The following is a 27,570-nucleotide window of genomic DNA, read 5'->3' on the forward strand; positions in this document are numbered from 1 at the left end:
AAAGAGGGGAGGAGGCGTCCTTATCTAGTCATCTTTGGTTTGATGAAATGAGCGCAGGGACGTTTCAGGTTCAATTCCCAGATCCACAACGTCATCGGTCTACCTTTCTGATCCTGTTTCTCAACTTGCAAAACGGAGTTCACGGGGGCCTTTATGAGGTAAGGAATGAAATAATGAAAGCTAACACTGCCAGGGACTCTTCTAAAGAGCTTTATGTGTATTAACCCTTTTATCCTTCCAGCCCCTACAGAGCACGTAATATCCCACATTCCGCCATAATGTGTGCTCCAGGGATTTGAAACCTAGATCGGAATTTCACCTAAAGAAATTAAAGACACAAACAAGAATTCCCCAGCCTCAGTTTCCCCATCCTCAAGTCAAGTGGCTGGCCCAGAAACTCCCTTGTCCGTCCGCATCCCTCCCGCGCCCCCTGCTGGCATAAGGGGGCACTGTCTGGCCGCATCCTGCCTTAGCGTCTGCGCTCTCGGTCGGCAGAGGGAGCGTGGACACTCTCGGGGCTGGGAAAATAAAGGCCTGAGGGCCAGAAAAGATCCCGAACCAGAGAAGATTCCGAACCTTGCCAGAAGAGAGCTGAAGGCCCCAGAGCCCGCCCAGGGGCGGAGACTGACAGCTAGGGGCGGGGCTTCGGGCGGGGCGGGGCGGGGCGGGGCCGGGCCAGCGGGCGGACCGAGACGTGGCGCAGTGGTCCGGCGGTTCACCTCGATCTTGAGGATCGTCTTCGGCCCGGTTTCGATGCACCTCCAGCTGCCTCCACCGCCCCTGCTGCTGCTTCTCGCGGCATTCGCGGCCGCCGTCACTACCTTCCGGCCCGACTGGAACCGTCTGCACGGCTTGGCCCGGGCCCGGGTAGAGGTGAGTGCTTTGATACCTAGCTCAGGGACCACTGCCCCCAACCCTGTGGCCCCTTAGCTTTGGAATCACCGCTCATTTTGGCCCCAGGACCCTCCCGACTCCCCAGTCCCCCTCAGGGCCGGGACACTCCCTTCCTTTCCCCAGCCTCAGGACGCCCCAGTACCCACTGTGGAAGCCTGAGACACCCGATCTTGCGGCCTGGAAAACCGAACTCCTCCCTAATTTCCCATGCGCCTGGACAGCGGGTCCCCAGACATACTGGCCCTGTCCCCTAACTCTACTCCCAGACTGTGACTCTTCCAAACCTGCCCTCTGGAGCCTAACTTTACATCGTCCCATCACTCCACTTTTTCCCCCCCGGACTTCCTCCCCCACCCCAGTTCCGGTTTGTCTCTCCCTCCCCAGAGGGAGGGAAGACTTTCTGGGCGCTTACCTCACCATGCAAAAGCCAACTGCATTACCAACACTTAACTTTGCAGCAAGCCCCCAACCGCCTCTGTGGGGAAATTAATTACCCGTCAGAGTCCCCGTTTTGTTGTGTGACTTGAACCATCACAGATCCTCTGGGGCCTTAGTTTTCTGTCTGACAAAAGGTGGGGGAGAAGGAAGGAGGACTAGAATAGGTGGTCCTAAGGTCTGGACTCCTGCTGGAGGTGTCCCTCCCCTCTGGGAGTGCAGGGAGGGGCCCACACATCGTCCCATGTTGCTTCCATGTTGCGGAAGCGACCAGATGGAGGCCCAGCTCTGCATGGGGCTAGGTAGGGACCAGATGGGAGGTATCTCTAATGGGGTCTCACAGGGCAATTCAGAGCTGTTTCCTTCTGGCCTGCCTCCACCCTGAGGTTCTAGGGGCCAAGGTCGAGGCCCAGGACTCTACTGCCTGAGAGAAGTAATCATTTCTTTTGGGCATCGGGAGTGAGTCAACAGTAAGGTGTGCAAGCAAGAGCCCCAAGGCTGGTAAGCACTTTGGGTCTCTCGTCTTGCTCCTCTTTTCTCTGATGGTTGTAAGCCTCAGTTTTCCTATCTGTACAGAGTTTCCCCCTTCTGTCATAGGGAATTCCATCTTCACACCTTGGGAACTGCTGTTCCAGGGGTAATCCACAGCCCCACCCAACTCTGGGAGTAGGGTGAAATGGTCTTGAGGGTGTGTTTGGGAAGATATTAAGGACTCCTGACCTATCTGATTTTGTTCCCCTCCAGACCTGTGGAGGATGACAGCTGAATCGCCTGAAGGAGGTAAGCTGTTTTGTTGTTTTTTGTTTTAAAAGAGGGAGGGGGGCAGAAGGAGAGGAAGAGAGAGAATCTTAAGCAGGCTCCACACCTAGCACAGAGCCCAACTCGGGGCTCGATCTCACAACCCCAAGATCATGACTTGAGCCAAATTCAAGAGCCCAGCGCTTAACCGACTGAGCCAGCCAGGCGACCCTGAAGGAGGTAAGTTTGAAGAAATGAGTCTCCAGCTTTGTCTCCACTCAGCCCCTTGGGGGATGGGTAACATATTCCTACACAGTAGCTGGGGGGAAGTTCCCTGGAGTGGGAGTCAAGAATGTGTGATCTCAGCTGGCTTCAGTTTCTTGCTGGTATCTGGAAGGAGTTGGGGTCTGATTCTCTTGGTTCTTCCCCCAGGTGAAGGCCTTTGTCACCCAGGACATCCCTTTATAGTATCCTTCTTCCGTTGTGGGGGAGGGTGAGTGGGGAGGAGGAGCTGGGAGAATTTCCTTCCCCTACCTTCAGAGATAGGGTTTTCATCTGACAAGTGGAATTGATTGATAGTGACTGCTCAGCGATTCCCTAGGTGATAGGCAAGAGAAATTGACTAGTGACGACTGCTGTAGACACAAAAACCGAGAAGAGGGCCCTTTACTTCTCTGAACTCTAATTTCCTCACGTGTAAATGGGGGATCCCTGCCCTACCCGGGCAAAAGAGGCAGAGCTGTTCACCTGCTGTTCATAGGTGGGAGATCCCCATCTGCCTCGGGTCACCACCACACACCTTAACAACTCCAGTCACAACCTGGTAATGAAACACCTTCCAGGGGCCGACCCAGAGCTCGTCCTGCTGGGCCACCGCTACGAAGAACTAGAGGTGAGGCCTTAGAAGCCGGGCGGGGGCGGGGCGGGGGGGCGGGGCCAGGCGCACTGACCCCACTCCTCCTGTACTTCAGCGGATCCCACTCAGTGAAATGACCCGCGAGGAGATCAATGAGCTGGTGCAGGAGCTCGGCTTCTACCGCAAGGCGGCGCCCGACGAACCTGTTCCTCCTGAGTACTTGCAGGCGCCCGCCAAGCCCGCCGAAGGCGGTCCGGATCGCCCTGACCTTTAAGTCCGGCAACGCGGGCCCAAACCTAGCCCCCCAACGCCCCCGCCTGAGCCCAGGGGACAGAATGAAGCGCTCAGCGTCCCGGGAGCACTTCCCTCGCTGAGGGCCGACGCTTCGTCCCAGAGCCGTCAGAGATGGAGTTGGGGTTACCTCCTAACCCCTTTCTTCCCTACCCAGATCAATTAAATCCTCTTCCGCATTAACTGAGACTCGACTCCTTCCTTGCTGCGGGAGGGTGGGGAATAGGAGTCCCCCTAATACTCCCGAGAGACCCAAATACCTGGCTGCTGGAGTGGGGATGTGTGCACCCCTTGCCAAGCTGCCCTGAATTTGACAAGCCCAAGAGGCAGAGAGGAGTCAGAGTCGTTGAAAACCAATAATTTATCAAAACGCAGCGTGTGTATGCGGGGGAGGGTGTCGCGACAGACAGGGCAGCAGTGGACAGGCGCACAGGGAGGGGACTGTGCCTGGATGGTGGGGGCAGCTTGCCGCAGGCGGGCCGTGCGGGCAGGCAGGCTAGACATTCTTGCCGCGCAGGCGCAGCTCGTGGCGCCGCAGGTGGTTGTAGAGCGACTGCACATAGGTGAAGACGCACTTGGGGTCGGGCTTCTTGCCCATGATCATCATGTCCTCCACCTCCACCAGGGGCACGCAGTCCACCAGCATCCTGCAGGGAGGGGGTACGGGGGGTGTGGTTGTCAGCGCCGGCCCCACCTCCTGTGGCTACCCTCTACCTGGAGGTCTTTTCACTGCTTGCAGCCTGTTGGGTCTTCCATAAACTCCAGATTCTTGATTGACTGAAGGGGTAAAAGCCTTCCGGGAAGACAGGAAACCTCAGGCCCCACTCACCCAAGCCTAGAAGCTTCACTATGGGAACCAGGCCAGGTAGGTGGAGGTGGAGATGGGAGAGGGGTGCCATGCCCCATTCGACTCTGGGCAGTCCATCTCTCTACCCCTAGCCCCCGGGGTGTGGGGGGGTGTCCTGCCTCCAGTTCCCACCCATATTCTCTCTGGAGGGCCATCTCCTACACAACCTCAATGGCACACTCCTGCTGGCACAAGCCTCTGGGTTGGGCCATTGTATCCAGTGGGGCCTTACCAATGGGAAATCTTTCTCTGCGGTCAGGACCTGCCCCTGTAACCCTCTGTGCCCTGGATTAGCTCTCAGATGCCTGTCCTGGTATCTCCTGCAGAAAGGCCTGGGAACCCCTGTCCTTGCACGAGGGGACAATCCTGCTATATAAGATGGAGGACAGTGAGTGTGGGGGGGTAGTTATTTAATTCTTACCACCTGCCTTGGGTAGAGCAGGGGAGGCAGATGAAGGTCCCAACCAATACAGACAGGACAACATCCTCAAAGGTAGGACTGCCCTTCTGTCATCCTCCAGAGTGCTAGCTGTACTTTACAGATAGGGAAACTGAGTCACAGACCAGGAGGCATGTTTCAAGACCCATAGCTTAGTAGGTGCAGGGCTGGGCCTCCTGGGACTCAACACCCCAGCCCTGGGTGTTGACACCTTCCTGGAGCCCCCTCTTCCCTACTGCAGGAGCCATCTCCCCACTCTGGAGTCAGTGGGCTGCAGCCACTAGGCAACCGACAGCCCAGAGCTCTAAAGCTGGTGTTTGTTCTTTGGCTCCATTTCCCCCTCCTCTCCCAAAGCAAGACCTTTTCTGCCTTGTTCCCTCCCATGTCCATGTTAACTGAATTTCCTTTGGCAGGGAAGGCATAAGGGCAGGAACTGTTTCTATTGCCAACACACCAAAGGGTCCAGGACTACCTCCTCTCATCTTGTGCCTTGATCAAAGTCAAACCTGAGACCATGGTAGGGATGGGGCCTACTCCCAGCTCACCTGGACTCCTTCATGGAAGAACCTTGGGAGGCAGGAGACCTCTGTTTCAGTCCAGGCTGTACCCCTAATCAGCTGTGTGTGCTAGATAAAGTTCTGCCCTGTTCTGTGACTCAGTTTCTCCATCTTTATAGCAACAATGTCTCGGCCTCATGGGAGACCCTGGGAACACTTAGGATGAATGAGGTGGTTTCTGACTCTGTTGCTGACGTGCTATGGTGCCCTTGGGGTCATCTCTGGCCCTGGCTAGATTCATTTCCCTGGCTCTACTATAGGGAAAAAGACAGCCTGTCCCTGCAGCTTCTTCAAGCTGTGGCTATCTCCCCAGGGATCCCGGGCTCCCCAACATGGAGCTCCCTCCCACCTCTGGTGTCTTCCCTGGAGACCTTATAAAGCCATTGTTTACACTGGGGCTCATGGCTCAGGGCTCCAGCTGCCCCAGTGACAGGCCAAACACGGGGCAATTCAAGCAACAGCACGGCTGAGTCACACTTTCCAACTGGATCAGGGCTGGGTTGGGCCCCTCTCCTTCCAGGCCAGCCTGCTGGGCAGCAGCTCCTAAGTCCATATATGACCTGGAGATAGAACCAAGCCCATCCTCCCCTCACCTGCATGGCTTCTCTGGGTATATGTGTGCATATGTTGGCTGCCCCCCCCTCCCCGCTCCCCCGCTCCAGGCTCTGAGGGGCATCTGAGTTCACCACTAGCTCTGTCCCTGACTCACATTACTTTGGACAATCCCCTCACTCTGAGCCTTTGTCTTTTCTTCTCTCTACACAATAGGTGGGAAAGTGATGGGGTAAAGAGGATGGGCCGCTAAGTGGGGAGTCTGGAGTTCCAGTTTCTGGCCCTGTCTCTGACCTAAAACCTCCAGGATGCTGGGCCATCTTTCTCCTCTGAGCAGCTTATCTGGAATGGACAGTTAGCTCAGGACCCGAATTTTCTACTGTGGCTCTGAGGTGAGGTGACTAGAGAGAAAATGCCAGAGCTGGTTTAGAGATCCAGAAACATCTTCCTGTTACACTGTCCCCGCTCTTGAGCTCTCCAATGAGTATGGTACCACCAGCTCCCCAGGGCCCAAACTGGAGGCCTAGCAGATTCCTTGAGCCTCTTTCTCTCTCCCCAGCTGGATACATGAGGAAATCTGTCCTGCTTCTTATTAAGCTGCTCCAGCTATCTAGCCCATTCTTTCCCTCCCCATCCCTCATCCAGGCATTGTTCTAAAATGCCTACCAGACGACATACATCCCTTCTCTGTTTGGAAAGCTTTTATGACTCTTGTCCTCAGGAAGTAGTTCAGACTCTCATGGCCCCTTCTTCCCTTCATACCCAGACTAAACTTCCTTCCCCTCTGGGTATGCCATGCTCTCCATCCCTCTTGTCCCCAGCCCTGTGCATAGGCTCATCCCTCTTTCTGGGACTCCCTCTCCCTCCTTTAGCCCGAAATTGTCCTTCAGATCCCAGCTCAGTGTGCACTTCTTCAGACAGCTGTCCTGGGCCTGCAGGCTGGGTCAGGTGCCTCCTCTGGGGTTCCCTCCTAGGCTTGCTCCATCTCAGGCCTGCTCATGTGGGTGATCACTGCCCCTTTATAGAATGGTCTTGCCTGCTGGGCCCTGAACTACCAGAAGATAGGGCCATGTCTGGCTCCTTCTGGCTCTTCTCGGGGTCCAGTTGCTTCCCCCCCCCACCTCCCGGGTCTCTCTCTGTGCCCCTCTGAGCAGATTCCAGATACAGCACAGTTGGGCGAGGCGGCGTTTCTCACCGTGGGGCCCCTGAGCAGGGGTTAGGACTTTTTGGTTTTTACCAGCCCCTTCTGGACCAGACAGCGGTAGAACTCCTGGATGTACGTGTACACGCACTTCCAGTCAGGCTCTCGAAGCCGCACCATGTCCTCTGTGTCCAGGAGCTGCGGGCAGTCCGCATGGGTCCTGGGGAGGGTAGGGGGCCGGGAAGGGGCGGGGAGGCAGGGCCCGGGAGAGAAGAGGGGGAAGAGGCAGAGAAGAGAAAGGGCAAGAGAACAGAGAGACACACACATACACACACACACAGAGACAAGAGTTCAGTTACGTTCTCAGTGCTGCAGTCTGTCGGCCCCTCCCCGCATGCCCCTTCCCCCTTGTGGACGTGCCGCTCACTACCCATCACTAATGGTGTGCGATGCAGACAGGGGTGGGGGGCCAGACCAGTCACAGGTGCAGAGAACTCTCGGGGCAAGCGGGAACGGGGTGGGGGGGGGCAATGGCGTTGGCAACTGAGGTTGGAGAGGAGGGCTGTGCCCCAGGGACGGGGGGTGAGGGAGGCGTGAGAGGAGGTGGGGGAGGGGGAAGAGGAAGAAATCTGGGGGAACCAGAAAGAGAAAAGGAGAAAAGGAAAGACAGATGGAGGGTGCTGAGAGTGAGGTGAGCAGACGGGGTAACGATTCCAAAGTGGAGGGCTTGCTGATGTCCTATATAAGCCTCTGGCAACACCTATATAGGCTGGGCGGGCCCAGGGCCCGGGCCAGGAGCCTCCTTTTGGAATCTCCAGCCGGGATCCCGTGGGAGCAGGAAGCTCTGGTGATGGTGGGAGGAGAGCAGGACAGAGAAAGGGAGAGAGAGAGGGAGGAAGGGGCAGAGGGAGGATGGAGGGGATATGGACAGGGCCACCTGGTGGGCCTTGGCAGGGGCTGGTAGGCGGGCCGGCGGCTCCTTTCGTTCCGGCGGGCACCTGGCACACTCAGCGGCGGGTGGGCAGGGTAGAGAGGGCAGGGGCTTTCTGGGGAAGGGGGTCTCCGCCGCTGTCTGACAGTGCGGCTGGCCAGCTCCAGGGGGCCTTGGGGCAGCTGGGCCTGGCCCAGATGCGTAGCCCCGGATGCCCAGCTGACACCAGTGGGGCTGGGGCCCACACTTACTCAGCAGATGAGAAGGCCACCTCGAAGTTCTGACGCCGGTTCTGCGGGCTGAGCTGCCCATAGTCGAAGGCCTCGGGGAAGAAGTTGTGCACTAGGGCACAGAAGGCCATCCCATCACTCCAACTTGAGGAGAAGTTCTGGATGTCCACGTGCTATGTATGGGTGGTGGGAGGACCGGTCAGCTTCCCTGTAACTTCTGTGCCCCCAGAGTTTGGCATTCCAGACATAGGGCAATTGGGGTCAGAGAGGCCCTGTAGCTTGCCCAAGGCTGCACAGCGGTTGGGCAGTGGGAATGTGAGCATCCTTCCATTCAGTTTGTCAACTCCCACATCTGCTACTTATTGGCACAGAGCCACCAGGAAGCCCAGCACCACTCAGCTAAGACCATGGTCATGCCTCCCTTACTATTTCCCTTGCTAATAAAAATTTACAGAGCTCCCCAACTCCCATTTCTGAAAGCAGTGAGGGGGGACTCCAAGAGTGAGGTCTGGCTCTGAACTGGGCCCTCATTAGACCTTTCCACTTAATCACTTATTCTGCAACCTAGGGCATGCTGAGCCCGTTTCCTCATCCCACAGAGGGCTTCCATCCTCCCTGCCAGGCATGGGGGCTGTGAAAAGCACAGAGTGTGAGAAAGGAGTTCTGCCAAGAGGTCGGTGCAGAGCTGCGGGGTGGGGATTGGGGGTAGAAGAAAGAAGCTAGGCTGCCTGGCCTCATAGAGCTCACCTCATAGCCACGAGTCTTGGCTCGGCACCAGTCTAGCAACATCTGCTTGATGCTGTTGGCATTGGGGACCCCAAAGCTAGTGGAGCGCTGCACAGCTGCGCGGGGTGCACCAGGGCTGCTGTAGGGGAGCGTTGGGGTTGGTGGAGGGGAAAGAGGCCGGGTCACAGGACCATAGGGGCCACTGCCCCTGCCTGCACACCCAGCCTGTCCCAGGCCCCGCCTTCCTCGTCCTTCAGGCCCCTCCCAGCACGGCTACCACAGCGCCTTCCCGTCTTTGGCCCCGCCCCACGCTGTCATTAAGCCCCGCCCAGCCACGCCCCCTGCCACTCACCCTGCGGCGCCTTCCTTCTCCAGCTTCTCAATCATGGCCTTTCGCGCCTGAGAGGCCGAGGTCTTGGGCAGGCTCTGCGCCTTCATCAGCTCCTTCTTCTTCTCTGCCTGGCGTTTCTCGAGTGCCGCCAGGCTGCCGGGCCGCAGACTGGCCTCATCCTCGCGGTCAAAGATGCTGGGGGGTAGGGAGGTGACTGTTAGGCTCCTCCTGAGCCCCAACACCCACTTGCCAAGGGAGGAGTCTTGTACTCTACACCCTGCGGTATATCCACCACCAGCAACACCGGTCAGCAAGGGAGGCATCCTCATCACACCAGTTTTGCAGAGTAGACTGGAGCTCAAAGGACATAAAGGTGGGAACCACTCTTTTCAACAGACTTGGGCCCTGGGGAGTTCTCTGAGAAGGCACAATCTCTGATCAACTTACTAGGTGAGTTCAGACTCTGGACACTATCAATAATGCCCACCAGCATAATCAGAATGATGGTAATAATAATAGCTCATACCTACTGAGCCTTTCCTATGTGCCATTTTAAACATCACAAGGGGAGGGAGGACCCTTGCCATTTCCACTAAAGCTGAGAAAACAGGCCTCAGGTTTCAGAGGGCATGGTGGGGGGGCAGTGCAAGAACATGATCACAGGTCTTTCTGACTCAGAATTCTTGAACCCCGCTGGTTCCCAGCCTGCATTCTGAGCCTACCAGCCCCGAGATACTCTGTAGGATAGAGGTGTAGTCCTCCTTCATGAGAATAAGGTGCAGAGTGCTCTGTGAAATGGGACGTGGTCTGCAGAAACTGGGAAGTGGCAGGGCCACCAGGCAGCTCAGGGGCAGGCACGGCTCTCTATGGGCTCAATGCCATTACTGCCACTCAGAGCTGGGAGACCCTGAGCAAATCTCTGGCTTCCCCAGTGGTGTGGCTGCGGATCAGGAGAGATCACAAGGGGAGCAGGAGTGGCTGGATTCCTGCTCTGACTCTCCCTGCCTGTATGCTTATTACCTTCCAGCACCATGGTCTACCCCTCTGTAGAATGGGTGTGCAGTGAGGTACCATGTAGTCGGGGATGGGTACCTGTGCTCACCTGCCCATCTTCTTGGATGATGACGAGGAGAAGGTCTTGGTTTGCATCATGGTGCTGCTGCCACCATCTGCAAGAAAGGGGAAGAGGAGAAGGGTGAGGGCTTGGGGTGAACATCAGAAGATAGGGTGGGGGGTTGTGAGGGGCAGATGGTGGTAGCCACAGGCAGAGAAGAGAAAGTGACTGCTGGACAGAGACACACAGATGAAGGTACAGAGAGAGAGCTTGAGGAAGAGTCTGAGGAGGTGGGCAGGCAGGCAGGCACAGGGTGACACCAGGCAGCCTTACTCTCTGAGCGCCTCACAAAACTGGACTCCACTGTGGTGGTGCGGGCCGTCCGCATGCCATCATCTGGAGGGGCAAGGGGTGAGAGGAGGAATGTGAGGCATGGGGCCAGTGGGCTGGCTATATTCCCACCTGGAGCCCTGAGCCCTGTTTGGCCCCTTACTGGAGTGGACGAGCCGCTCGGTCTTGGTGACAGTGCTGACAGCTGAGCCATCAGCTGCCCGTTGGCTGTGCTGCGTGGTGGTCTCAGTGGCTGTGTTGCCACGGCCCTCCCCTGGCCGGGCCCGTGCCTCTTGCAGCCGCCGTTCCCGTTCCTTGTCCCGCTGGTCTAGGCGGGGTGGGGGTGGCAGGGGGGAAGCCCCATGCATGCCCAGAAGGGCCACCCATCACCCACACAGCACATATGCACGGGCACACAGGGCACACAAGACGGGGTGGAGGGCAACTTGTTAGAAATACGGAAGACACAGGGGACAAGGGCCCTCTCTAGGAGTAGCTGAGGGTGAAGGGGGTGGGGTGTGGTGGGTGGCAATGGACTCAGGCAGGAACAAGGGAATATGGACTAGCTAAACTCAAAGGGGAAGTATTTGGATCCAAGAAGGGAGTTCCTATGGGAATGAGTAGTTTAGTTTATTCCCAAGTGAATGAATATGCAGATCTAGGACGGAAGTAGCAGAGTTCAGGGAAGGAGAAGCTGAGTGAGGCTGGTGGCTGAATGGGTCTTAAATGGGTCTAAGGGGAAAAGAGCAGCTGGAGGAAGACATATCTAGATCCAAGGAGGGAGTAACTGGGGGTACCTGAGAAGTAATTCAATCTAGGGAAAGAGTGGTCAGGAGAGAAGCTGGCAAGAAGGATAACTGGGCCTAAAGAAGTAGGCGGGTGAGCAGAGGGGCTAGGCGGTCATCAGTGGGGCCTGGAGGAAGCAGTCAGCTTCAGAGAGTATCTAGAGCAGCAAGTGAATCTAGAATCTGAGGGAAAGAATAGCTGGATCCAGGAAATAGCTGTGCTCAGGGAAGGGGAAGCTGGGTGGGGGGCAGAGGCTACAGAGGTCATCAGTGGCTCTCAAGGAGAGAAAAGCAGCTGGGGGAAGGAGTATTTGGATTCAGGGAAGGAGTAGCTGGCAGTACTTGGGGAAGCAATAGGATCCAAGACGGAGTAGCTAGGAAAGGGAGTAACTGGGGCTAGGATGGAGAAGAGAAGCTGGTTGGGGCTGGTATAACAGGAGTAGCCAGGGGGAAAGGCAGGCTAGGGAAGGGAGAAGCTGGATCCAGGGGGAAGGACACAGGGAACATCTGGGGCTAGAGAAGAAGCTGGGTAGGGCAGTTTATTGAACTAGAGTGTCCATGAACAGACCCCAGAGCAACTGGGGGAGGGAGCAGCTGGATCTGGAATGGGGCAAGGGGCTCTCTACCTCTCTTCTTTTGTCGGAGCTCGCGTAGTGCAGCCCGGATGAGCTTCCGTTCCTCAAAGTCTGTCGTCTGATCCAGCTGCAGAGAGAACCGCGGTCATTACCCACCTGCTGCCTGCTGGTTCCTGGCTCCTGCCAACCCCTAGTCCACCAGATATGGCCACACCATCTTGTCCAGGATGCTTTCATCCTCGATGGTCATCAGCTCCTCAGCACTCAGCGGGCTCCGCCTCTCTGGTGCCTTATCCACCCGGCTTTGCTCGGCGCCATTAGCCACTTCCACTGCTGCAGAGGGGGGCTCTGCTGGCTCGGGTTCCATCTGCAGGGCGAGGAGAAGGCACACACTTTAAGGAGGAGTATAGATGAAACCAACCCTGTCCCCAGGGGATGGGGGACCAGGCCCTGGGTCTGTTGGCACAGCCTTGGAAATAACCACCAACTGGTCAGACTGCCCACGCGAGGATGGTCATACTGTGGTCAGGCTCAGGTAAGAGGTGCTGACAGCCTTGCCATAGGGCTTTCCATCTCCCTGGAATTGTGTTAGTACAATCAATGGTACCAATACTGGTGACTTTCATTTGGTAGTGAGCATTGTATAAACACTAGAGATTTTACTGTCCCTATTTAACATACAGGAAAACTGAGGCTCAGAGTAGCTGCATGACTTGCCTGCAGCCTGGGGTCTGAGCTGAAGGTACCTTAACTCCTGAGTCTGAGTTCTTTCTCAGACTCAGCCCCCTCCCAGGCAGGCTGTGCTGGTAGTTCCCAAGGCCTGGGTCCTCCTGGGCCAGTGCCCAGGCAGCACAAGCCACGCACATACTCACACACGCTCCAAAGGGGCTGGGCCAGGGCCCTTGGGCTCCTGACCAGGTGTCTGTCTGGGGCTGCTCAGAGCCAAGTCCTCTCTGAAGCCTGCCCCTGCTCCCTCTAAGGGGCGTGCAGCCCCAACTCAGTGCCTTACCCCTCCCAGGCCACCTTCCAACCACTTGCAGACAAGCCCCCAGCCCAGTTATCACAGCCCCTCCCCTCCTGGCAGGGCCTCTCTGTCTGCTGTGAGGGTAAGGAGAGCCGAAGTGGCAGCTGCTTTAGGGAGACTCAGCCTGGCTGCGGCAGAGTAGGGATGGGGGTGGGGGCTGGGGCCTGGCCAAGGGCTGCTAGGGCAGCCACCAAACACGCCTCAGGGCCAGGAGTCTGGCACCCTCTTGCCTGAGCGTTGGAGCACCAGCATCCCAGTCCCTCTGCAGATAGGTAAACTGAGGCTCAGAGATGGTAGAGGCATATCTTAAGGACCCTCCCATGCAGAACCCCCTCAACACTCCCCCCCCCGGCCCAGAGGGACTTACGAGACTGCTGCTGCGGGCAAGGCTGGCAGAGGAGCGGCGGCGGGTACTGAAGGCAGGCGGGTGGGCCACGGGGGTCCCGGCATCCTCAGCCGCCTGGAAGAGGGCCTCGGGGTCGGCAGCAGCCAGGAGCAGCTCGCTGGGCTCCAGCTCAGGCTCAAGGTCAGGCGCAAGTGGGACCCCCAGCCGAAGGCTCAGCACCTCCACCTGCCTGCCCAGTGCATCCAGCCGCCGGCTCAGCGCTGCCGTCTCCACCCGCAGCTCTTCAGCGGCCCGGGCCACGGGCTCCATGGCCGAGGCTGCTGCCTCAGCTGCCTGGGTCACTGCCGCCCGGCCAGCCTCAGCCACTGCCCGCAGCTCCTCCAACGCCAAGCCCAATCGCTCCTCAAGGGCCACAGCCAGCTCGGACCCGGGCCCCGGGACCCCCGGCATGGTGATGGCAGGGGTTCTATGGTGGGGTGACGATGGGGACAGGGATAGGGACAGTTGCCTCTGGCTGGCAGTGTCAGAGTCTTTGCAGCTGGCCTGAGGGCGAAGGCAAGGGCAGTGGGCCTGCCCCGCCCCTGCTGGCCTCCCGGCCTCCCAGCCTGCCACCCGCCGGCTGGGGCTGGGGCTGGGGCCCGGGCCCAAATAGAAACCTATTCTGGGCTCCCTGTGGAGGGGGTTGTGGGGGAGGGGTGGCCTGCCCAAGCAGGCAGACCGCCAGGCCTGGCCCTGGCCTTGCACAGATCGCAGACAGGCAGCACAGCAACGCTGCACAGGTTCTGAAGGACTACCAAGGCCACAGCCCCATGCCCCGCAGATCGGGGAACCGAGGCAGGTAGCAAGGAATGGGCCTGCCTGGGCCACCATTTGCATGAGCTGTGAGGATCCAGCCTGCCAGACTCCAGAGCCTGCGCTCCTTTGCCTTTAGGTCATGCAATTTTAGAAAGCCTTGAACAAATGGGGGAAATGGAGGCAGAGAGGCAGGACTTTGAGCAATGTGCTAGAACCAGTGTCTCATCCCTAACATAAACATTCTCTGGCCTGCCTGTTGCCCTTGGATCCAACCACAGATTTTGAGCCCATTTGAGGCACTTTTTTGCTTTCCCTCGATTCTAGATGGGGAAACTGAGGTGAGTTGGTGGCATTAGACGCAAGACTCACTGTTGTTACCTCCCACCCACCCCAAGAGCACCATCCCCTCACTCTCTTGGCAGAGAGCAGACAGGTCCTGCTTTGAGGGGGAAAGGGTATTTTCTTGCCCCCGCCCTCTTCCAGTCACCCCCGAGAAGGCCCAAAGCTGGCTCTAGCCATCTCACCTCAACCAAAGTCCCATTCAGTCCCCAGTGAAGCCAAGAGGACATTACCTGGGCAGCCAGACGGCCCACTGGGGAGTCCCTTCCCCAGCTGAGCTCCCAGCCGGCTGATCCCAGGCTTGGGAATGAATAATGGAAAGGTACGGCGTATTCAGTTCCCACGGCACCTGTTAGGCTGCTGCCTCCCCCTGCCTATCCCCCCACCCATGCTTCTGCTCAACCCCCCAGAGATGTAGATGCAGATGGTAATCACTAATCTCCAATCTCCTAAGAGGCCAGGCTGATCTTGGATGAGCAGATCAGCAGCTTTGCTTCTTGGGGCTGAGGTCCAGTCTGGAAAGGAGCAGGAGCCCTGGGGCTACCACACGAAGAGGGGGCAAGCCCGCACCACCCTCTCTGAGCCTCAATTTTCCCACCTGTTCATTAGGAAAGAACCAACCAGTTTTGGAGTAAGGACCACACCAGCAATGTGGGAAGCCTGAGGCCAGTACAGAGTAAGCTCCTGACACACCTGCTGGGTCTGCCCTTAGTTCTGCCGCCAACTGGCTCTGGACTATAGGTAGTCACCTTCTCTCTCTGGGCCTCAGTTTCCCTGTGGGTGCAATGGGGGAGAAGCGGAGCAGAGGAACCCCGCTAGCCCTACACCCTGAAGCGGTCTATAGAAGACTGATGGATTGTGAGACTGGTGGGATAAGGAGGGGCTCACCTTAATGCTGCAGCCTCCCCGGCTACCAGGGGAGGCATGGCTGAAGCTGGTGACGTGAGTGATGCTACCCAGCTGGGCCAGGGTCCCGGGGCTGCTGATATGGGTGATGGTGCTCTTGCCCCCACTGCTGGTGCTGAGGAGGGTGGGAGGCGCCCGGAGCCCCAGCGTCAGTTCTGGAGGGGGAGAAGGGCTACTGTCAGATCAGCTGCAGTGAGGGCGATGCCAGCCAAGGCTAATGGTGCCCCTTACTCCCAGCACAGCCTTTGGAGACACCCTGAACCCTGGCCACAGTGCTGGTCTTATTTGCAGAGCTGGGTGGGTGGCTGGCTGCAGACACTCCTTCCCAGCAGTGGCGAGAGAGCAGGGAGGCCTACCTGCCCTCTGGTTGCCTGTGGGCAGCAGCACTCGGCTAGTGGATGCTTGGCCACGGCCATCCTTGATCTCGATGGTGAATGTGGTCTTCATACTGGCCCCTGGCTCGGCAATGCCGACAGGCACGGGAAGCGGGGCACTGGGCTCCTCTGAGCGGGCCACGGGCCCCCCTGCTCCGTTTTCAAGGGGCCTGGCAGCCAAGCCCCGCCCCCTGGGGCCCTCCTCCCGGGGGCAGCTCTGAAGCTGGGCCAGGGGCCTGGCTGTTCCTCGTGGCTCCTTGCTGGGGCGGGAGGAGGTGTCACTGGGGCCCCGTGAGGAGGAGCCGCTGGAAGAGGAGGCAGGGGTAGTGCTGATGTGGGAAGGGCCCAGGAGTCTTGCGGGGGTCGAGGAACCTGGGGCCAATCGGGATGGACCATCCTGGAGCCTGGCAGCCATGGGAGAATCAGAGGTGAACTTGCGCACACGATCCCGCACGGAGCCGGCCCGCTGGAATGGGGAAGGTCCACCAGCAGGGGTGGGGGGCTCTAGAAGGGATTAAGAGGGCTATCAGTGACTTGGTGGGCCAGGGACTGCCCCAGGTCTCCAGAAGTGGGAACAGTTAGTACCTCGGTTCTGGGCTGGCTGGCGGGGGCTGAGCACCGACAGGGAGCGTTGGCAGGTACGGGGTCCAGCCAGGTCTAGCACTTTGGAGAAATGGTGGTGGCCAGGTGGGGGAAGATAAAGGAGACTGGCTATGGGGGTTCCACCTCTCATAGTTCTCTTCTCCACACCACCTCAGCCTCCCCATCCCATCTTGTACCTCCTTAGCTCCTGGCCTCCCCATTCAGCTGTGTCTAGCTTATGGGCTCCTCCTTTTCCTCCCACACTGACCCTAGGATGACTTGGACACTCCTGGGGGCTGGGGCCATGCTTGGGCTGGAGGAAGGGTGCCCAGATCCTCCCTGCTGATGGCGGTGGGGGACCCCCCCCCCCGGGGGCCAGTACTGCCCATGGCCTCAGCTGGGAGATGGGCGCACTCCCTTATTGGGGAAAAGAATGTGTCTGAGGCCTGTTGCCTTTCAAGGCTGCTGGGAGGCCTCTGGCCATGGGTGGGGGGGCGGGCCAGGCTGGGGGTGGGGACACTTCAGGGCAGTGGGAGGAGTGTCAGGGACTGCCTAGGCTTGAAGAAGCTGAAGCTGTCTACGCACTAGAGCCCATTTTCCAGACACAGAAGGGGAGGCTTGTAGCTACCTCTGCTGAGACCCTCACCTGCTCTCTTTGTGTTGGGGGGACCTTTGGTGGGACCTTGGACAGCTGGGGGCTCCGTGAGGCCAGGCAGGAGCTGCAGGGGAAACACAGCATAGGCAGAGCCTGACTCCCAAATCAAGGAGCTCACCTGCCTGGTATCCCTGTCCCTCATCCAGACTCACCTTGCTGACCACCTGCCTCTCAGTGCTGGGGGTGGCTGGTGGTTCCTGGGGCTCAGGAGTGGTGGCTCTGGGTGGCCTGGAGGGTGGCTCGGGGCTGCCCACAGCCTCAACAGCAGGACACTGGGCCTCAGCAGGCTCTAGTGGAGGCTCAGGAGAAGCAGCGGTGGGTGAACTGACGGGCGAGGCAGGTAAGCTGGGTGTGCCCCCAGGTGGGGCCCGAAGCAGGAGTGTCACCGTGGTCACATCCCGGGTGGTGCCCTGGGGGGGTGGGGTTGGCTCTGGGACCTCTGCCTGCTGCTCCTGTTTCTCTGGCTCTGGCACCTGTGGGTGATCCACAGGATGCAGCCAAGGTTCCCCAGACTGGCAGGTGCCCAGGGCAGGGCATGCAAAGCAGAGGGGGTGGCAGAGCTTCCCATGAGCACACCCGCACCCGCATGCAGGCTGATCCTCACTTCCCAGCCTCCTGGCACTGCCTAGTTGAGGGTAGTTTGGAGAGGACCAGATCCTATGCCAAGGGTCAGGGATGACAAGAGACCTGCTGGGGACTCCCGGCCTTAATAGATCCCTGGAGCAGAGACCCCCTGACCCCTGGATCCTAGCCAGGCTAATCAGCGTGTGTGTCTGTGGGGGTAGTCCTTCAGGGACTGGGACCCAGCGGCCTCTGCTGGCCACTTAAAGAATCTACACAGTTTGACCCCTCACCCACACTCCCTAGAGAATAGTCAATTCCGAACAGTGCTCCACCTGTCAGCTGGGGTGTGATAGGTAGGCCCTGATAAGCCAAAGTCAGGATGTGGGCTTCTGGATAGGGAAGGGACAGCCTCAGGATCGGTTTAAGCTGGGGAGGTACCTAGGTCAGATTTGCATTTCAGGGAGACTGCATTGGCTACAGAGTGGCGGTCGGATGGCCATGGAGGGCTGGATGGCCATGGTGGGTGAGAGGTAGGCATGGAAGTTGGGAAGCCAGCAGGGTGGTAATGGGAGACACACTCGGGAGCAGTATAGACAAGATGGCTTTGAGGGGACGGCCTGGCTAGATGCAGAGCCTGGACTGGGGGACACGTGGCCAGAAGTTGTGCAGGAGAATAGGCAGAGGCCTGAGACAGGGCCCTAGTGTCCCCCAAACACCGCCCACCCCCAGTCAAGTACCAACCTAGCAAAGACACACTGATGCTCTCTGCTGCTGGCATCCATGGATGCAGGACACTGGGCTACCCTCCCACCCTGCCCATCTTCCTTACCTCACACCGTTCCAGCCTCTGTGCTGCCCGCCCCGTGCTCTCCTCTCTTGAGCCACTGTTGGCATGCCCACTACACAACCTCCCGGCCAATGTGGCGGCTGGAAGGGAAGGAAAAAAATGCCAGGTGAGTGGCCAGGAGGGGATGTGGGTGGCGAGCAGCAGGGCACAGGGCAGGGCTGGGGCGGGACACATACCCTCAATCTCCTGGGCCCTTATGCGGCGGATGGCAGCACGGATTAGCTTGCGTTCTTCATACTCACCGGCACCTCGCAGCTGGGGATGAGAAGCAGGCCGTGAGAGCTGGACTGTGGAGTCTGGCTTGTCACCCACCCTGGCCCATCCCCTGCCCTGGCCTGGGCCTCACCAGTGCGGTCAGCTCTTCCACATCATTCATGGACTCCAGCCGCCCAGCCAGCCGCGCCAGAGCAGCTCGCTGCTCCGCCTCCTGCTGCTGAGAGCTGCGGGAACATGAGGACTCTGACCCCCACTGCCATAGCCAGGTCACAGAGGATGTGGGCTGAGGGCAGCGGCCAGGACTAGGTACCCAGAACCTTGGAAGGGGGGCAGGTGGCAGTGCATGCTGTCTGGCTACACACTGGCACACACATGCCCGTGTACGTGAGCACTAAGACCACGGGCTCCGACATGCTACTGACAAAGGCGTGTCTAGGACTCCACGACTGGTGAGGGGTCTGGACCCACAGACATCCCGGCGTATTCCAGATGCCTGCCTGTGTTGCCCTTTGCACACCCAGCTGGGGAGCAGACACACCTGTGCTCCCACCTGCCTGCACAACACCTGCTGAGCCCCCAGTGTAGCCTCCTCCCACCTGTGTGACCAAGACCCCCGGCCACTCACTGCAGCCAGTTCTCCTTGTTGTCCTGCCGCTCAGCACGGAAGCGCTTGGATGCCAGGGCCTCCTCCTCACGCTGCAGCTCCTGCCGCTGCAGCTCCCGGATGGCTGAGCGGATGCGGCGCCGCTCAGCCAGATCCGCTGTGACCTCCAGCTGTGGGACAGGCGGGGGCGAGGGGCCAGTCATTTTGGCTGCTGAGGCAGAGGGCAGGCACCAGCTGCCCACAGCTTGGCCTGGGCCACAATGAGTGATCTGTGTCTACTCCCTCTGCCACATGCCTGTCACGAGCCTGCCCTCCCACCCACCCAGGGTCTCAGGGAGACCCGGCCCATGGAAATAGAGCTCCTGGATGGCCCACTGTGCATGATCGTTTACAGAGTGGGCGGTGAGCGACCGCCCGCCTGGGCATTGCTTCCTGAGATTTGACTCCTGTCTCAGAGTCCTTCACCGAACCCCCTAAAACAGCCTGGGAGTCAGGAGGAGAGAGGCCATCCTATGGGCTCCCAACAGGGTCTCTGGGGAGCAAAGCGTGCTTAGGATGGCTAGAGTCTACCATGTGAGCAAGGAAGATTCCCATGTTCTGTCCCAAAGCACTACAGCCTTGCTGAGGGTGGCAGCCTCATCCACATCGGACTGATGGGAAAACCTACGCAGAAGCAGGTGTTCAGGAGTCCTAGTTTCTTGTCTGGCTAGAGGCTATTTTTTCCCCCCATACTGACCCAGTCCTAACCACCATCAAAGGCTCCAGGGCCCAGAGTAGGAGGGTCAGCTCCCCAGACAGATAATATAGCTGCACTAGGGTCTACCCAGGGCCCTAGAGAGGGTATAAATGGGGTGGGGGGGTGCCGACAGGTGCTCCGACCAGCTTCTTAGCCCCTCAATCCCTGGGAGATTGGGGGTAGCTGGTCTAACCAGGTTCAGAAAGGGTACCTTCACTGGGCAGTCAGCCGATTCTGTTGCGCTCCCCCCTGCCCAGACCCTACATCTCTCCCCTCTACAGTCTGTGGCTCAAGAGAGAGAGGACTGGCCCAGGGAAATCATTCAGGGGTAGGGTCCAGGAACCCTCTACCTCCTTCCTTTAAAGCCTCCTCCCCCATCATTCCTTCCTACTCCAGGACAGGGGGCCAAGTGGTGGTGGGGATAGGTTTCAGCAGGGGTATGGGTTGGTCCAATCTGCCATCAGGTCACTTGCCCTGGTCTGAAAAGAGTAAGGAGAGTTCTGGGGGACAGACCCCTCCATGAGTCCCTCAGGCTCCACATTTCTGAGAAGCTATGGGAGGATCCCTTGAGGTTCAGGCCAGAACCCCCAGGTTGCTCCAGCCTCAGTCTGGCTGGGTGGTCAGGAACATGTCCCTAACCTCTCTGTGTCTTGGTTTTCTCATTTGCAGAAAGGAACAATTGCTCCCACCTCAGGGCAGTGGGTGGGGATGGGGGCAGTGACTTGGGGTCCCCCTGCATAGCTGTACATGTAGTAAACATCACCCCCTCCGTGGTTCCAGCCACTTAGAAGGAGAGAAAGGCAAGGGCAAGTAAGTTTAAGATATGACGCATAAGTAACATTTATCGGGAACATCTATGACAGACCCAGCGCTGAGCCCCCAGTCTGCCCTAATCTCACAGAAACCCTAGGTACTTTATCACTCCTATTTGACAGGTAAGGAAACTGTGGTTCAAGGGAGGAGAAGTCATTTGCTCACAGCCAAATGCCCTGAGCCAGGATTGAACCCATGTCTCTCTGACTCCAGGGTCAGCCTTAAGCTGAAGATAGCTCTGTTGCTGGGGTCCCTCTGCCATGGTGGGTACCTCAGTGGTACCTTGGCACCACTGTGTAAGGAACCCTCTCTAGCCTGGACAAGAGACAACTATAAAGGCCAAAGGGGCTATTATAGCAGAGGGAGGGAGCAAGAGGCTTACCTTCCCACCCTCCAGTCCTGGCCTCAGAACTAGAGCTGTCTGTGGTACACTTGGAGATTGTGGGTCTGAGGGGTCAACTGGTTCAGTATCCTTGTACAGAGGGTAAAGAGGCTAAGAGATGTCTAGCCTTCTTGTCTCCTGGGTATCTCTTCTGAATGCCCTGGGTTCCAGAGATGGGGTTCTTATCCCTGAAAACAGCATGATGTGGAAACCTGGCTACCTCTGAGAAGCCTCACTGTCCCCATCTGGAAAATAGGATGCTCCAGCTGATCCCCCCACCAAATGAGTGGAGCGGGGCTGGGGGAAGGACAACCTCATGCTACTGGTCGTCCCCAGCTTGACGTTGCCCTTGAGCCTGGATACGGTCCGCCAACAGTATCCCTGTTGTGTGGCTTATGTTCCCCGCCCTCTCAAGCCCCTCCGTTGTGTGTGGAGGGGGCTGTGGGAGGGAGGGAAGGAAGTACAAAGAGCCATCGTCCACCAGAAGGAAGGGGAAGAGGATAGGCGGTTTCAGAAACTGCCCAGTAAAATTCTCCCGGGAGGAAAGAGGGCACTTCCTCCTCCTGGGAGGCCGGGTCTCCGGGCCTTTCTGTCCTCGCTCTTGGGGAGTGGGAGGTGGGGTCTGACAGGCCCCAGCATCTCTCTGAGACTCAGTCTCCCCACCAGCACTACACAGAAGACTTTCCAGGCATTTCCTCAGTCCCAGCTCCTCCAGCTATCCCGGGAGACCGGCCAGCAATGGAGCGAGGCCTCGCCAGGGGGCGCCGAAGGCCCACAGGCTCCGGAACCGCCAGTCTTCCCAGGGCACCGCCCACGCCCCTCCCGGGCCGCCCCGAACTGGGCGCCAGGTGGGGAGCCAGACAGGAAGCCCCCGCCACCGCCTGCTTTAATGTCTCCGGCTCCGGAGAGGAAATCAAAGCACTTAAGCAGCTTCCCTAGGTCACCCAGCTAGTGAGCGCCGGAGCTTGAACTCGAACCCCGGGACCGAGACGGAGGGCGTCCGGGTATGTGGCAGAGGACACGCGGCGTGCCTGTCCCCGAGTGCCCCCATCCCGTGCAGGCACCCCGCCCCGTCCTCAGGAATGTGCGGGAGCGTAGGCCGGAAGCTGCTGCCCGGGTCCCCGAATCGGCCCGAAGCTGGGGCGCCAGCCAGCTTTCCCTTATAAGGCCCGGCCCTGCGGGGAGGAGCCCGGCTTGGGACGCCCCCGTTCTTGCCACGAAGCCGGCGGGAGCCAGGCCGGCGCTCCGGGCGGGAACCCTCAGCAGTGCCGGGGCAAAGTAATGGCGGGCGCCTGCCGTGGAGGAACCGGTCTTGGAGTGGGAATGACCTTGCGCTGCTTCGCGGTCCCAAGACGATGGGCAGCGTCTAGTTAATTCTTTCCCAGCGAGGGGGCGGGGCTGGTCCGACAGCAGCTACCGCTTGGGCTTCTTTACGAGCCCACATGGGCCCAGTCGGGGTTGGCAACTGGAGAGCCCTGAGCCTCCGAGGGGACCCCTAAAGACGGAGATGCGCGGGGCCCTGGCTTTCTTTCTGGCACGCTTTGCCTCTATTACCCTCAGCTGACTTCCTGAGGGGAGGTCGAGCTGACGTGATGGGAACTTCTGGAAAACCAATCTGCCACACAGCCGGCTGTGGCGATGGCAGACACCCAGAAAATCTATGGGGCTGGTCTGAGGGCACACAGGCTGACTGCCTTGGTACGTCATGGCAACACTGGCCACTGCCCAGTGACTCCTGTCTCCAGAAGAATGGTATGGGGGTGGGTAGGTCACTAGCCTTTTCCTAGGAAAGGTAAATCTTTAATTCGCCCCCCTCCCCGCCCCAAAGGTTAAGGGCTGGGGGGCGGGGCTCTGGCCCCTCCTCCAGTTCAGTAGCTCCCTGCCCCTGATAGTGGTCACGTGCGTGCTCTGTTGTGTTGCCCTACAGCCTTTCTGTGCACGGGGACCGGTGGGCTATGTTTAGATAGGGAGATCAAGAAGCTGGGAAAAGAGTGGGCCTATTCTTCCACTCTAAGATATGGGCCCATGCCTCCTCCTATCCCCATGCCAACTCAAGGACCTGGATATATGTTTGCACAGATCTCCCTCTCCCATTTTTCAGGTAAAGAAACTGAGGCTCAGAAAGGGAAAAATGACACACTAGAAATCACAGAGCTTATAAGGGGCCCCAAGGCCCCCCAAGGGCCTTTCACTCTTTATGGGCTCTTCTGGCTTTGACTTATCCAAGACTTGGTCCCCCATGGCTCTCTTTGGGGTTTGTTTGGATCCTGGCACACCCTCCTTGTAGCTGGGTGCCCTTGGGGAAGTGATTTCACCTCTCTGAGCCACAGTGCCCTCCTGGCTTTTGGAGCTGCTGTAGTCACAGCTTCTGTGAGATGGTCTAGCACCCAACCTGACCCCTGCTGTGCCCTGGCTTTTTTTTTTTTTAAGATTTATTTATTTATTTTAGAGTGAGAGTGTGAGAGCAGGGGGAGAGGCCAAGGGAGAGAGAGAATCCTCAAGCTGACTTCCAGCTGGGGTGGGAGGCAGGGTGGGCAGACGTGGGGCTGGATCCCAGGACCTTGAGATCAGGACCTGCACCGAAACCAAGAGTCTGAGCCACCCAGGTGCCCCTGTGCCCTGGCATTTTTAATCATTGCTGCTACTGTTATCATTGGGCCAGCCTCCAGGGCAGGCACTGCCCAGGCAGTTGCTTGGGAGAGCAAATCTAGCCTCCCCACACCTGTAGCTGCACATGGGTGAGTCCCCAGCAGTTACTGTTTAAACAGGTGGTGGCAGTGGGGGCCTGGGAGGGACCAGGCCTTAGTACCCGGCATGGACAGGCACATGCTAGTGGGTCCGCGGCATCAGTCATGCATAACAGGCTTAGTCCTGTTCTCCTGAGCCCTCCTCCTGCCCCCTCCCTCCACCCCTCCCCTCATCAGCTGAGAGGTAGCCTGGACAGGCCCTGCCTCTGACCTGGCTTGCCTGTCATCACAGCAGGGATGAATGGGCCACTTACCAGCTTCCGCAGGGCTCCCTCATCCAGCCCGGCGAACGCCTCATCCGCCATCTCTCTGGCCCCTACCTCTGTCCGGCCCCTCCTCGTGAGATCTCCAGTGCCTGTGGCACCTGACAGCTCAGGGAATTCTGCAGGAGACAGACATGAATTAGGCATGTCGGGACCTCTGGAAAACACAGGCACTTGGGCTCTGTGCCTCAGTTTTCCTCTCTAACCCATGATCATCTGTTGGGGTCCCATCCTTGCTCCCTGTGGCTCCGGGCTGGGAGTTTCCCTCAGTCCTAGGCTGATAGGCTGAAAACTTAACAAACCAAGGGTGGGAGTCCCTGGTTCAAGCCCAGCTAACTTAAGGCTAGCCTGCTGCGTGGCCTAAACTGGGCTCTTCACAGGGAGAGTAGAGACCTGGATTAAGGCCCACCACAGCCTGCTCACCACCAGGGGGTGCCCGCCAGACTCCAATTTCCTGCCCCACCCACCTATCCCCAGGGCCTGCCCAGCTCCCTCCCAGACCAAAAGCTCACGCTCCCTGGCTGTGGGTTGTGCCCATATCCAAATCCATGCTGCCACTGCCCCTCATTTCCCCAGGTGATTTAATCCATTTGGAGATAACATCCTGTCTTCCAGTTCTTGATGGTAGCCCTCTATACACACTCCTTTCTTCTCCCCGTCCTGCCCTCCCCCTGATGCCAGTTGCCTAGACCTCATGAAGCCAGGTGTCCAGGGACCTAGCTCCTCCTGACAATTTACACACTTAGAATTTAATTCCCCAGCTAGAATGGCCTTCAGAACCTGATCCATCCAACCTCTGGATAGGCAAAGTGAGGAATGAAAAGGGCCAGGGATTTGTCACAGGGGGGGAAGAAGGATCCCAAAGACCCAGGGCAGAGATGGATTTAATCAAAATCTTGGCCCCCTCTTGCTCCTGAAGCCCCCTTCCAAAGTGCCCCTAGGGGCTCAGGACACTCCCTCTTGCCCCATCACTGCCCATCGTGGCCCCCTAAATCCTGGCCTAAACTTCCAGCTCTTTCCTTCCTTCCTCAGCCCTCATGTCTTTATGGAATTTGAGGGGCCACAGCCTGACACACCATAGGTGCTTAGTTAATGTGTGGTGACTGAAATGGCCCCAGGATTGGCCCCCCCCTCGTGCTGATTCATTCCTCAGTTATGCCTTCCCCCTCCCCAGAACACTCACTTGTCGAGTCACCCCATCCGGTGAAGGGGTCTGGTGGTGGTGGGATGTCCTAATCCACACAGCTGGGGTTCTTCAGACCTTGCCTTTTCAAGTGGCTACTTGCCTTTCCCATCCCCTTAGGGTTGGATAGGTGTCAACCACCCATCTTCCCTCTGTTGGGGTCCTTGCCTCTTTCTACCTACCTACTTTGGGGTAATCCCCCCAAAGTGCCTCAGCAACACCTGACATAGGTTCTGAGTTCCCCCATGTCTCCTGAGGGGCAGGGGTCCCTAATACGTAAGCCAGGACGCCAGGGTACTATAGGAAGTGTCTTTCTCCTTAGTGATTCCCGCTGCTGCCTCACTTCAGTTCCAGAGCTCCCTGTCACACACATAGTCTGCGGTCCGCAGGGACTGAGAGAGGCCTTAGAGTAATGTGGGACCTTCCCCAAAGTGTGTGCCCCCACAGACCAGGGACCCTGAGGTTCGTGGAACCTCCTGAAGGTCCGTGTGTGTTCTAGACCTTTCCCGCGGTCTAGAACCTTATGCCATGGCTTACAGCCCCCGTGGGTGGGTGGGAGCTCTCAAGTCTGGGAGTCCCAGAACCCCTGTCCAGATATCTGGGTTCCACCCCCAGGACCCGTCGGGGGTCCCGGTACCTCCCAGAGGCCTGCACACCCACCTCTCAGTCCGGCCCACCCGTTCGGCGTTGGCTCTGGTTAGGTCGCTCGGGATCCGACAGAGTAGGAGCGGTCAGGCGGAAGGCGCCGCGACCGGGATCCCAGTCCCCCTCAGCAACCGTCCCCGAGATTCTGGAAGCGCCGCCCGTCCAGCCGCGCCGGCCTCCCTGCCGTCCCCGCCTCTCGCCGCCGCGCCAGCCAATTCTTGGGAGGGTTCCACCCATTCTCGTGCCCCATTGGGGAAATTCAATTTGACGGCCACGCCCCCATAGCAGGCCCCGCCCTACGCGGGCCAGGTAGGGGATTGTAGTGTGGGGGCCACTGCAGCCCCGACTTTGGCTGGTTGGGCAGGCATGGGCAGGAGGATGCAGCTTCGCACTAAAGTAGTGGAGGGCGCCCAAAGCCGGGGTAAGTGGTGCGGGCTCGTCCGACTCATGGAGTCTTCAGAACAGTCCCTCTCCGCCCTCCTCTTTGTTCGTGAGACCTTGTCCCTTCCCCCGACTCCGCCCCCTTCTCGCGTTAGCGGTAGGGCTTGGCTACCGCCCAAGCTGCTTTCGGGACACCTGGTCCCGGCCGCCTAAGAGCAGGGGTTGTGACCAGGCAGCACGTCGACCCTATGTTGGTGCATCTCGAGGAGCATCTCAGGTGGAGTAGGATCCATCACAACTATCCTTCCCCAGTCGACACACCTTTGGACGGACGTTGCCTTTATCTGTCATGCTTTTTCCTTCCGAGCCCCCCACAGGGACCGCCTCTGGTTGCGCTAGCATCTTAAATAGGGAATACGGAGTCCAGACTCTCATTCAGTAAGTGGGGAAAACAGGCCCAGAGAGATCCAACACGCCCAAGACAACACCAGGAGTCAGCCAGGGGACCCAAGAGCTCAGATCCACTGGGGAGGATGGTCCCCGGTATTTCGTGCTGGAGGCTCAGGACCCTCCCACCGACCCACAGATCCAGGGTCAATTCCAGCTTTTTTATTTTGTACTTGCCGTGTGCCAGGTATATATACTCCCTATAACGACCGTTTGAGCCCAGGGTTACTGTTCCGTTTTACAGTTGAGGACAACAGCTGATGGTGGAACTGTGATTCATCCCAGCACCTTTTGAGCCCAGAATTTGCTTTTACCCACTGTGATGTGGGGTTATGTGGGAAGTAGTTTCTGCCTATTGCCCCAGCAGAACCCCACAGCCCTGCTGTCCAGCTTCTGGTGACCACCCACCCACCCAATCCACCTCAACCCCATCTAAAGATAGGGCCAGTACACTCGCAAACTCTTTTAAAAGGTGTCATCTTATTTCATCCCCGTCTCCCTGAGGGGTGGTTCCACTTTACCCCTGAGAAAACCAAGGCACAGAGAGGGAAGAGACTTGTGAAGGTCACACAGCAGGAGGAGCAAACAGCCCAGTTTGGGAGCCCACGTTTGGAGGTCCCCTTCTGGGTGGGCCCCATCTAGGCCCTCTCTACTTGACCTAGATACTGTCTTATTCACCAGAATGAGGGACAGCCCCCTCCAAGGCTAACTTGGTCCTACTTCAAACCTCGTGCCGCCCTTGGAACAGTGGGTTGGGGTGGGGTACACCTAGGCTACTTGAGCTTCTCAGGGCCTGCCTGTGTGGCTCCAATGAATGGCTTGCTTCTTGCTAGCCCCACACCCTCCCCCTGCCCCATACCCTCTTCCCGAAGGCTGGGAGGAACCACACAGGTGAGTCTATGCCTTCGGACTTTCTAGGGCTTACTAATTCGCACACACGCTCACCAGGTCTTGGCAGTACAGAAGAGGCGCGTGGGTCCCTTCCTGAGGTTGAACCCTCAGGGCTAGG

The 27,570-nt window shown here is 58.4% G+C and overlaps 2 protein-coding genes across 7 annotated transcripts; one reads left to right on the forward strand and one right to left on the reverse strand.

Annotated features, from left to right (window-relative positions):
- Window positions 1-657: 657 nt before the first annotated feature.
- Window positions 658-3,400, forward strand: SELENOM (selenoprotein M). 2 transcript variants are annotated; one of them, XM_080821789.1, is made up of 5 exons: window positions 658-873; window positions 2,074-2,109; window positions 2,500-2,534; window positions 2,881-2,959; window positions 3,039-3,400. In XM_080821789.1, exons 1-5 carry the CDS (start codon window positions 754-756, stop codon window positions 3,195-3,197), a joined length of 429 nt encoding a protein of 142 aa, XP_080677915.1. In that variant the 5' UTR covers window positions 658-753; the 3' UTR covers window positions 3,198-3,400. The 2 variants fall into 2 exon arrangements, with proteins under 2 accessions (XP_080677915.1, XP_080677914.1); XM_080821788.1 differs by lacking the exon at window positions 2,500-2,534 and having other exon boundaries at window positions 668-873; window positions 2,828-2,959.
- A 157-nt stretch (window positions 3,401-3,557) lies between these two features.
- Window positions 3,558-25,880, reverse strand: SMTN (smoothelin). 5 transcript variants are annotated; one of them, XM_080821792.1, is made up of 21 exons: window positions 25,749-25,880; window positions 23,897-24,024; window positions 18,986-19,134; window positions 18,491-18,584; window positions 18,321-18,399; window positions 18,127-18,224; window positions 16,886-17,206; window positions 16,725-16,797; window positions 16,082-16,159; window positions 15,479-16,000; window positions 15,105-15,277; window positions 11,927-12,079; window positions 11,764-11,839; window positions 10,516-10,680; window positions 10,356-10,418; window positions 10,071-10,137; window positions 8,990-9,163; window positions 8,659-8,773; window positions 7,933-8,084; window positions 6,805-6,970; window positions 3,558-3,861 (listed from the first exon to the last, which is right to left on the reverse strand). In XM_080821792.1, the coding sequence occupies exons 2-20, from the start codon at window positions 23,945-23,947 to the stop codon at window positions 6,826-6,828; spliced, it is 2,748 nt and encodes a 915-aa protein (XP_080677918.1). In that variant the 5' UTR covers window positions 23,948-24,024; window positions 25,749-25,880; the 3' UTR covers window positions 3,558-3,861; window positions 6,805-6,825. The 5 variants fall into 5 exon arrangements, with proteins under 5 accessions (XP_080677918.1, XP_080677917.1, XP_080677916.1 ...); XM_080821791.1 differs by having other exon boundaries at window positions 8,659-8,776; XM_080821794.1 differs by having other exon boundaries at window positions 3,565-3,861; window positions 6,902-6,970; window positions 8,659-8,776.
- Window positions 25,881-27,570: the final 1,690 nt, after the last annotated feature.

Source organism: Martes martes (assembly GCF_963455335.1).
Source record: "Martes martes genome assembly, chromosome: 13".
NCBI lineage: Eukaryota > Metazoa > Chordata > Mammalia > Carnivora > Mustelidae > Martes > Martes martes.